The sequence below is a fragment of the Aedes albopictus genome, chromosome 1 (genome assembly GCF_035046485.1).
Source record: "Aedes albopictus strain Foshan chromosome 1, AalbF5, whole genome shotgun sequence".
Taxonomy (NCBI): domain Eukaryota; kingdom Metazoa; phylum Arthropoda; class Insecta; order Diptera; family Culicidae; genus Aedes; species Aedes albopictus.
Genome location: NC_085136.1, coordinates 127,696,736 through 127,708,681, shown reverse-complemented (window position 1 = coordinate 127,708,681; position 11,946 = coordinate 127,696,736). Strand labels below are relative to the sequence as shown.

Here is an 11,946-nt window from a genome sequence, read left to right as displayed (position 1 = left end):
TATACGCTCAAGTGAGGCGGGGCTAGAAGATGTAGGCCTTGGTGTAAAGATTCTCAGTAGGTTTTGTGCGAACACGCCCAAGTCAGGCGTGGTTAGGAGATTTAAGCTTTTCGTTGGCATTAATATTCTTGGTAGGGCTTGGGATACGCCCAAGATAGAAGAGTCGTGATGTTTTCAAGAAGAGAAGGATTTTAATCACGATGAGGACAAGTAGGATAGGTAGAGGTCTAGGTTTTGGACTTATTAGTATTTTCATTTGGTAGGGTTTTGGATGCGCCCAAGTTGGTTCGGGCATTGTTAGGAATTATCATGACATCTTCGGCAAGACGAGAATGATCGTAGGAATTTTAGACACGCCCAAGCTGGTTCGGGTATTGCTAGGAAATTTAGGCTATAAATACGGAGGCTTTGGCTTCAGTCGGGGCCAGTAGTCGGGGAGTTCGGTGACAACGTAAACGCAGGCAGCACATCGGATAAGTCTTGAGCCCCCATGTGGGACACCTCTAGATACTGTCCTAAGGCTGTAGGTAGGACTTAGTAGTTGGTCAAGAAGAAGCTAGAAGTGTCTCTAGATTAGTAAACTTAGTAGTTCGATGAAGAAATACAGAAAATGTCAAGGTGATGTAAGAAAAGGTGGATCGTTGTAATATAAGATAAGTGATGGTTTGTGATACTTCAATATAGTTTATTAAAAAGATCGTCGGACTGTAATGAAATGAAAGATATCACATTCCGTGTAGTGTTTAATGCAGCCTCTGGACGGTACAGGGCGCTTCACAAGTACCGAAGGTGGCGTGATAACAGATCTTGGAGTATGTGCACAGGACGAAAGACTTCCGGCCCCTGACTTCCAAGAGATTGAAGAGGAGGTTGGCCGGTTGATAAACAACAAAGCCGCTGGAGCAGATCAACTACCAAGCGAGCTTCTAAAATACAGTGGAAAAACACTGGTGAGAGCACTACACTCGGTCATTCCCGATATTTGGGAGGAGGAAGTATTACAGGAGGAATGGATGAAAGGTATCGTGTGTCCCATCTACAAAAAGGGGGACAAGTTGGATTGCGGGAACTACCGTGCGATCACACTACTGAGCGTCGCCTACAAGATACACTCTCAAATTTTATGCCGTTGTCTATCACCGATTGCAAGAGAGTTCGTGGGGCAATATCAGGCTGGATTTATGGGTGAACGCGCTACAACGGACCAGATGTTCGCCATCCGCCAGGTGTTGCAGAAATGCCGCGAATACAACGTGCCCACACATCACTTGTTCATCGATACCAAATCGGCGTATGATACAATCGATCGAGAACAGCTATGGCAGATTATGCACGAATACGGATTCCCGGATAAACTGATACGATTGATCAAGGCGACGATGGATCGAGTGATGTGCGTAGTTCGAGTATCAGGGACACTCTCGAATCCCTTCGAATCTCGCAGAGGGTTACGGCAAGGAGATGGTCTTTCGTGCTTGCTGTTCAACATTGCTTTAGAGGGTGTAATAAGGAGAGCAGGGATAAACACGAGTGGGACGATTTTCACGAAGTCCGATCAGCTGCTTGGTTTCTCCGATGATATTGATATTATTGCTCGTAAATTTGAGACGATGGCGGAAACGTACATCCGACTAAAGAGTGAAGCCAGGCGAATAGGATTAGTCATTAATGTGTCGAAGACAAAGTACATGATGACAAAGGGCTCCAGGGAGGAATCACCGCGCCCGCCACCCCCAATTCATATCGACGGTGATGAAATCGAGGCGGTTGAAGAATTCGTGTACTTGGGCTCACTGGTGACCGCCGACAACGACACCATTAGCATTAGCATAGCATTAGCATTGGCATTAAGCGAGTCGCACAAATTCGTAGGTGGTACAGTCCTAGACCGCTGTTATGAGGGTTGCCTCCTTCCCGTCCGAACCAAAGCACAAAGATTTGGGACTAATCTCTGACTCATAGACAAGACTGACGCAATCCTCCAATGGTCGAGCACTGTGCTGGCCACGATGACCGCCGACAACGACACCAGCAGAGAAATTCAGAGGCGCATTGTGGCAGGAAATCGTTCTTACTTTGGACTCCGCAGAACTCTACGATCGAATAAAGTTCGCCGTAACACGAAGTTAACCATCTACAAAACACTGATTAGACCGGTCGTCCTCTATGGGCACGAAACATGGACCCTACGTGCCGAGGACCAACGCGTCCTTCGAGTTTTCGAACGGAAGTTGTTGCGTACCATCTACGGCGGAGTGCAGATGGAAGACGGGACTTGAAGAAGGCGAATGAACCACGAGCTGCATTAGCTGCTAAGAGAATCATCCATCGTCCATACTGCGAAAATCGGGAGGCTACGGTGGGCGGGTCACGTCATCAGGATGTCGAATAGCAACCCGACTAAAATGGTTCTCGAGAGTCATCAGACCGGTACAAGAAGACGTGGAGTGCAGCGAGCTAGGTGGGTCGACCAAGTGGAGGACGATCTGCGGACCCTACGCAGAGTGCGGAACTGGAGACAAACAGCCATAGACCGAGTGGAATTGAGGCGGTTACTATGTACAGCAGAGGCCACCACGGCCTTAGCCTGATCGGTAAGGTAAGCACTTAATGGATGCTCCTTAAGAGGTTCGGCAGAACTATCCAATTCATTCAGATCTCGCCGTGGGCAGTGACAAGTTGACAGACTCATGCCTACTCTTCAACATCGTTCTGGAAGGCGCAATTCTACTAGCTGAATATTGGTTTCGCTATTCTCCCTTCTGACATTCGTACTACATGTACAGCCCACTGAAGTGTGCCGTAAGTGTTTTATTCGTTTCTCAATATTCGCTACTTTGTCCACTTGGTACATTTCGTGATTTACGTGATTTATAGAGGGTTACGCAATCTGTAAAAGGCCCTTTTTGCAGCTGCAATGCGTCATTTCACTTCACAGGAAACACTTTTTCCAACAAATCGACTATTTTTTTCAAAATCCTTGGTTATCCTGCTTAACGGATCCGAGGTTTGTCGGCCGTTGATGAAGCTAACTTGAACGCCTCCCCACAATATGCTTCGACAAACGACGGACATTTTATTGGTTTATAATGTATAATTCTGATGAAATGGAACATTATTAAGTATTTTGCACAGCGTGAGGGCCTTAATCATGTCTATCGACCAACGCCAGTCCTATGCAATCAATCTCAATTTCAATAGAAATGTATGCAAACAGAAGCAATTCGAAGTCAAACCGCCAGTCGGCCAGCTTCACAGAAGCAATACACCAAACACACTGGCGCTGCTGCATAGTAGATATGTAGCGGTCGCTCGGAATGGTAGCAAAATTATGATTTGATTGGACAATGTTTCACAACAAACCAGCCAACAAATGAACTGGCTCTCAATTTGCTAATGATATTAGATTAGCAAATGTCAGTAATTGGCACTCGGGGCCAATCGCGGACGAACGAGCCGCCATCGTAGTTGTTCGATTGTGAATCCGTGTTCGATGCGTTGCTAGTCGGTCGGGAAAGATTGAACCATTACCAGCTGGCCGTGCAGTCAGTGGATGGTAGCATCAACATGCAGAGAAGCCCTGTGGACCAAGTGCAGCTGACAAAGTTGGAATCGGGATACGTTAACCGGCAAATCGGTTTCATCCTAAACACGAGGGACGAAATTCAAAGTTTTGAGCTTGAACTCTCCGATGGTAATGGAGTGAATTAATTAACATTTTCGGAAAATTATAAATTTTAACACTGGAGCCATGATACGGGAACGCCCGCTTGACGTGTCATGTGATGGCGTGCAGCCGCCTTGTTCTGGTTGGTGTGTACCGTTGGGTGGGGTGACTCCCTCTGACTCTATCTGCAATCATGCATTTCATGTGGGTGGAACTGAAGTTTGGCATTCAGTTGGCAAATTAAGCAAGTACTAGACGCTTGTAGATCAGAACCTTGTTATTCTTTGCATCTCTACAATTCTATGTTCAAATCTACTCCCTATAACGGTCAACAGCTTTCGAAAACATACAACAGACATGTTTGCGGTGGTTAAGCCGGATCTTGCTACCTACCGCCGCCGAGGCTCCGCTCATCTCGTCGTCACCACAACACGCGGATACTAGAGGATTGAGGCCAACGACGTGGAATGGAAAAACGGAAATAATGAGGTTATTTCTAATTCATATGCATGATGCCGCCGCCGTATTATGCGCCGCTCCTTCACCCCCAATACCTTAGAAGCTTCCACCAGACTATTTGACAGTGTATATTTCGCAGATTCGCAGCTCGTCGGTGTTTGTGTGTGCGCGTTCGGTGGTTAAAAGTGAGTTTTTAATGATGCGATTAGAGCTTCCGCTTAATGCGTGTTACGCACAAGGGATACGCATTCGTTCGGTTTTTTCAACGTTCACCAAGCTGAGGATAGAACAGCTTCAACGCCTTCACGATTTTTGGTAAATTTCATAAATTTAATCAAAGAGTTTCCCTTTATAAGTGACTAGGAAGCCAACCGTCGTATCACTAGCAAAATGTCATTGGCTAATGCTTTTACAAGGTCGACGAATTACGTTCTACCCATACCGCCTAAATTGTCATCAATCACAACGTAAGTATGATTAGGAATCCTGTAATTTGTTTTAATGTAGACAGAACAGATTACACATACATAACATAGACAGAACACAGACAGAACGCAGATAAAACACAGATCTATCTATAGAACATGTTACACAGACACAAAACAGGCAGAACACAGAGAGAGCACAGAAAGAACATGGAAAGAACACAGGCAGAACACATACAGACCACAGACATAACACAGACAGAACACAGACAGAAAACAGCCAGAATACAGATAGAACATAGGCAGAAAACAGACAGAACACAGACAGAACATAGACAGAACACATACTGAACACAGACACAATACAAACAGAACACAGAGAGAACACAGACATAACACAGACAGAACACAGACACAACACAAACAGAACACAAACAGAACACAGACAGAACACAAACAGAACACGGACAGAACATAGACAGAAAACAGACAGAATACAGTTAGAACATAGGCAGAACACAGAGAGAACACAGACAGAACACAGACGGAACACAGATAGAATACAGACAGAAAACAAAGAGAACACATAGAGAATACAAACTGAACACAGACAGAAAACAGACAGCATGTTTTGTATACAGAATAAGAAGTACAGATAGGACAGACAGAATAGATAGAACAGACAGAACACAGACAGAACACAAACTGAACGCATACAGAACACAGACAGAATATAGACAGATCATAGACAGAACACAGACAGAACACAGACAGAACACAGACAGAACACAGACAAAATACGTACAAAACACAGACAAAACACAGACAAACCCTGACAAAACACTAACAAAACACAGACAGAACACAGGCAGCATACAGATAAAACATAGGCAGAAAATAGACAGAACATAGACAAAACAGACTGAACACAGAGAGAGCACTGACAGAACACAGACGGACCACAGACAGAACACAAACAGAATACAGAAAGAACACAAACAGAAATCAGACAGCACAGACAGAATAAGAAGTACAGATAGGACAGACAGAATAGATAGAACAGACAGATCAGACAAAACACAGACAGAAAACAGACAGAACATAGTCAGAATACAGACTGAACACATACAGAACACAAACAGAATATAGATAGAGCACAGACAGAACACAGACAAAACATAGACAAAACACAGACAGAACATAGACAGAACACAGACAGAAAACAGACAGAAGACAGATAGAACACAGGCAGAACACAGACAGAACACAGACAGAACACAGACAGAAAACAGACAGAAGCATATAGAACACAGACATATAGACAGAGCACAGACAAAACACAGACATAACACAGACATAACACAGACAGAACAGACAGAATACATACATAATACAGATAGAATATAGGCAGAATACAGACAGAACATAGACAAAGCACAGACTGAACACAGACAGAACACAGACGGAACACAGACAGAACACAAACAGAACACAGAGAAAACACAAACAGAAATCAGACAGCACAGACAGAATAAGAAGTACAGATAGAACAGAGACAGAACACATAGAGAACACAGACAGAACACAGACAGAACACAGACAGAAAACAGACAGAATACAGATAGAACATAGGCAGAAAACAGACAGAATATAGACAGAACACATACTGTTCGGTTCCGAACGATGTTTTTTTTTGTCTTGTTTTCATTTGTGTTTCCCTAAAATCATACTTGTTTATTGTTGTCCATTTTACCCCACTATTCCCACTTCGTTTTACCCCATTGCCCCCTTGCATTGTTAACCTTAATTATAAGTATAGTTAAATTCCAAAACCTTTCCCCAATTAGCAATAAGAAAGATAATTGTAGTTCTAGAAAGCTCCTTCCATTAGCCCTTTCATTTTTTTGTAATCGTTGAATTAATGGGCGGAGCCTAATTCCCAGAAAACCAACCACACAACAACACACATTGGTGTATAAAAAGAAGCCACTTGGCGCGCAGAGCATCAGTTTTATTGTAACCACCGAACGATTAACATCGCGAATAAACGTGAATTGGATAGAAGCAGGATTTTTCCTTTCTCATAGGAGTCCATTGTCCGAATCCCGATTCCACTACCAAGGCTGCCACCCGCTGCTGCTGTTGATACCGCTGCCGCTGAAATACAGTCCACCCGTCCCGTTGCTCACCCGAGCGATACCCGGAAAGGCAACAAGCGTTGTTCCTTCGCTCCGATCCACAGCTAGACCCCACCCGCGGTAATCTTCTGTGGACACCGGTGCGACTGCACACGGACACGTTGTTGCAAGCCTGCGTCGATCCCTCCGCTGCTGGAGCACCAACAAGAGAACCCAACAGTGTCCCATCGTTCCGATCCGCAAATAGACCCTACCCGAGGCAATCTATTGCGGACACCGGTTCGACCCTGCACACGGATTACTGGTTGATCTCTGGCCTGTTGGTTGTTAGCCAGTAGCAGGATTGACGGCCCGTAAGGATACCCAATCCGACGCCTTTCCCACATTGTGCACCGCACATTGTTTGGTCCTGAATCGAACCGGATAGTAGCACCGGTGGCAGTGAAAGGTTTCTTCTCGCTCTGGTGGTGAATCGAAAAAGTCCGTCGAGAAGTTTCCATTCCGGTCGGTGACGTTCGCGGTCCGAAAGTTAGTTCGCGCGAGTGTCAAAAGTGAAGTATTGAAACACGTCCGAACAAGTTTCGGATAGGACAATTCAGTTGTGTGCGAGCCCTGTTCGGGCTGGAAAAGACAGTTGAGTTGTGTTTGTGAGTAGTGTTTGTGCTTAAGAAAAAAGTGAGTGATGTCGATGAAGCACACGCCCCAAAAAAGTGCTACCTACAAAATGGCCGAGCTGAAGACGCTCGTGCATCTCCGTGGCCAAGCGAAGGCCAAGGTGACTCGGATCCGAAAAACCATTGAAGAGGTTTCGGAAGCCGGCATCGTACAGTTTACGCTACCGCAGTTGAAGGTGTATTCCCGGAATTTGGAGGCCCACTTCCACGAGTACCTCCATTTCCACCACCAAATAACCGCATTGCTGCCTCCGGAGAAGCTGGACGACAACGATGCAACGTATCTCCAGTTCGAAGACCAGCACACCGAAACCGCTATGCTGGTCGAAACCCTGATCCAGTCCGCTACCCCGCAACCTCCTGCTCCATCTGTAGTGCCGGCGTCCGGTGCCTATCCGGCGCAGATTATAGTGCAGCAGCAACCGCTTCCGGTTCCGATACCGTCATTTGATGGCAAACCGGAGAATTGGCCACGATTCCAGCAGGTGTTTTCCGACATCATGGCCAGATCCAGAGATTCGGATGCGGTCAAGCTGCATCACCTCGAAAGGGCATTAGCAGGTGGTTCTGCCGCAAAGATCATCGATCCAAAAACACTCAGCGACGGAAATTTCACCCACGCCTGGGAGCTGCTGCTTGACGTTTACGAGGATGAGCGGAAGGCGGTAGACTCTCACATCCATGGCTTGTTGGGTCTAAAGCGGATGAACAAGGAATGATCCAAGCAAATGAGAGATCTTTTGAACGAGGTAACCCGCCATGTCGAAGGATTAAAGCTGCTGAACCAGAACCTGGATGGTGTTTCCGAGCGATTTGTCGTCGTCGTCCTTTCCGATGCTTTCGACCCCGAGACGAGGAAACAGTGGGAGGGAACCATTCCCCACAAGGAGATCCCGACCTACGAAGATACTGTGATATTCCTGAAGGAGCGCTGTTCGTTGTTGGAGCGCTGCGAAGCCAGCCACCCGAAGTCGTCGTCCGACAAGGAGTCCAACCAGAAGTCCATCTCGAAGCCCCCACCGGCGAAGTCGTTCGCTATGGCTACACCCGTAGCTAATAGTGAGGCGACATGCGAGATCTGCAGTGCGAATCATCCCAACTACAAGTGTGACAGGTTTGTTTCCTTGACGGTACCCCAACGTAGAGTAAAGGTAAGAGAACTCAATCTATGTTTCAATTGTTTGCGGAAGGGACACCCTGCCTTGAAGTGCCCTTCCACTAAATCTTGCCAGGAGTGTCAAGGAAGACACAATACCCTGCTTCACGAGCCCAAGCCCGAGCCAAAGCCCGTAATTGAGGACCCCCAGCAAGAATCCGCCCCAGTTGTTGAAAGTGCCAATGTTCCCCCTCCGATTGAAAGTTCCTCGTCGTTGTCCAGTTCGGTCCACAATCTTCCCCGGTCAGATAGTACGTTGTTGCTTACGGCCATGGTTGATGTCCTAGACAGCCATGGAAACCCCCACCCTTGCCGTGCATTCCTCGATTGTGGTTCCCAACCTCATTTGGTTTCCTGTTCATTTGTGGAGTCTCTGGGAATCGAACGAGTACCTACCCATGTTGAAGTTTTCGGAGCTACCGGTAAACGATCGGTACTAAACCAGAAGGTTAATATTGTGTTCCGTTCCCGTTCAATAGATTATCAAGCCCAGATTGAATGTTTGGTCACTGATGTGGTGACAGGTCCCCTGCCAGCTCGTAAGTTGGATCCACAATCTTGGAACATCCCCTCTTGTTTGACGCTTGCTGATCCTTCCTTCCATACCCCTGGCGAAGTGTCGCTTTTGATAGGTGTTAAGTTGTTCTTCCACTTGATGTTGCCCGGACAGTTGATGCTAGGTGATCGTCTACCAGTCCTCAAGGAAACCCGATTGGGCTGGGTTGTCGCTGGAGGCGATGAGAATGAAGATGCAAATCAGCATTGTTATATCACCACCCTGCGGCCAATGAAGGAGGATATAGTGAAGTCTGCTGACACTGTCGACGCCAAAGGCATGGTTTTCCAAGACCAAAAAGTATGTGAACTGGATTTGAACCCCCCGACTGGTCAATGTGTGTCCAGTACTTGCATTGAAAATCCCTTGTTGCAGGAATCCGTACACGAATTAGGAGATAATCGTCCATTGGTCCTGAAGGAAATTCACATTCTTCAACAACGATCTGCCGAGCTTGATGAACAGAAGGCAGTTCTTCCAGGGGAGTCAGTCCGTTATTTTCTCCACTACATTATGAAACCAAGAATTTCCACCACCTCTTCGAGTCCACTGCAAAATTCCTGGACAATCGATACAAGTTACTCGTTTCCGATGTGTAAACTGACAATTGTTAACAAAGAGATTGCCAATGATCCATTGTTGAAACCGCACCGTGACAAAATCCAATGTTTTCCTGCTGTTTCCAGGGGACACCTAGCAGAGCGTCCTGCGAGCAACAGACCATGGTGGAATGGTTCGTTCCCTTTGAAAAAGTGTCAGCTTGAAGCCAATGTCTCTGAATTGTATCCACAACCTCAGTCCCTCGATATCTTGCAGCCTATGTCAGTTGCATGCAGTTCCATTCGCGACGATCATCTGTTTAGCCAACAGTTGACTTTTTCCGAACTACATTATTCATTCTTCCTTATTGTCCAACCAACACTGAGCCTTGGAATGACGTTGGCCATAGTTGTGACTTTGTCTGAGGCTCCCATCTGTCGTTTGTGTTCGCTGAACTCGATGATTGTTTGCAGATGGTTCAGAGTGAGGACTCGTTTGGATGGTTGCCGTCTGCTGTGTAGAGTCTGCCACCAAGGAGTACTTTATGGAGGTCCATTTTTTGAACTCCTTATTCGAGACAAGCAGTTAAAAACCCTTCAGAATGAATCCTCTGGAATAGTGCTGCTAATGTGTCAGAGTTTCTGTTTAAACAACGCCACATCAGCCATGTGTGTGATCATGAAGAAATGCGTGATCTATTTCCGATCACATCTTAATTTTCTGCAGCCTGTGATGAGCCGTCGTTCGGAGGATTGCGTTGTTCTATCCCCTCCATTTCCGCCAGTAAATTATCTTGACTCAGCGTCCATAATGGTGCGAGTTTGGAAGTCCGTGCGATTGAAGGCAGGTATTTTCGATTTTTTACGCGTTGAGATTGCCATTCCTTTGGAATTGGTTTTTGTATCTGTTCCTCACTGTGAAGATATCCCTGTGCATCGTTTGACATGTTGGAAGTATTTACCACCTTTTCGCTGGTCTAGCAGGCATACCCAGACATTGCAGACTCGTTCAAAATGGATCAATGAGTCTAGCGAGTGTGGCTTCTACAGTCACTCTGTACTGTCAAGGAGGTCGGGCAAGGCAGGATTATCCTGGCAATGACTTAGTGACTTACGTAAGAACGTCTACCGAGGTACCGTCACCTGATTTGCAACATTGCAAACCGTAAGTAAAGTAAACGCACTGTAGATCCGCATTGATTCCCGGGGGGAGAATGTTCGGTTCCGAACGATGTTTTTTTTTGTCTTGTTTTCATTTGTGTTTCCCTAAAATCATACTTGTTTATTGTTGTCCATTTTACCCCACTATTCCCACTTCGTTTTACCCCATTGCCCCCTTGCATTGTTAACCTTAATTATAAGTATAGTTAAATTCCAAAACCTTTCCCCAATTAGCAATAAGAAAGATAATTGTAGTTCTAGAAAGCTCCTTCCATTAGCCCTTTCATTTTTTTGTAATCGTTGAATTAATGGGCGGAGCCTGATTCCCAGAAAACCAACCACACAACAACACACATTGGTGTATAAAAAGAAGCCACTTGGCGCGCAGAGCATCAGTTTTATTGTAACCACCGAACGATTAACATCGCGAATAAACGTGAATTGGATAGAAGCAGGATTTTTCCTTTCTCATAGGAGTCCATTGTCCGAATCCCGATTCCACTACCAAGGCTGCCACCCGCTGCTGCTGTTGATACCGCTGCCGCTGAAATACAGTCCACCCGTCCCGTTGCTCACCCGAGCGATACCCGGAAAGGCAACAAGCGTTGTTCCTTCGCTCCGATCCACAACTAGACCCCACCCGCGGTAATCTTCGGTGGACACCGGTGCGACTGCACACGGACACGTTGTTGCAAGCCTGCGTCGATCCCTCCGCTGCTGGAGCACCAACAAGAGAACCCAACAGTGTCCCATCGTTCCGATCCGCAAATAGACCCTACCCGAGGCAATCTATTGCGGACACCGGTTCGACCCTGCACACGGATTACTGGATGATCTCTGGCCTGTTGGTTGTTAGCCAGTAGCAGGATTGACGGCCCGTAAGGATACCCAATCCGACGCGTTTCCCACATTGTGCACCGCACACATACTGAACACAGAGAGAGCACAGGCAGAACACAGACGGAACACAGACAGAACACACACAGAACACAGAGAGAACACAAACAGAAATCAGACAGCACAGACAGAATAAGAAGTACAGATAGGACAGACGGAATAGATAGAACAGACAGATCAGACCAAGGATCAGACAGAACACAGACAAAACACAGAAAGAACACAGGCAGAACACATACAGAACAAAGAAAGAACACAGACACAATGCAAACAT

The 11,946-nt window shown here is 46.3% G+C and overlaps 1 protein-coding gene across 1 annotated transcript; it reads left to right on the top strand.

The window, feature by feature from the left end:
• Positions 1–8,091: 8,091 nt before the first annotated feature.
• On the top strand, positions 8,092–11,638 carry LOC134289423 (uncharacterized). The gene is made up of 2 exons (XM_062855221.1): positions 8,092–9,352; positions 11,409–11,638. The coding sequence occupies exons 1-2, from the start codon at positions 8,092–8,094 to the stop codon at positions 11,636–11,638; spliced, it is 1,491 nt and encodes a 496-aa protein (XP_062711205.1).
• The last annotated feature ends 308 nt before the right edge of the window (positions 11,639–11,946 follow it).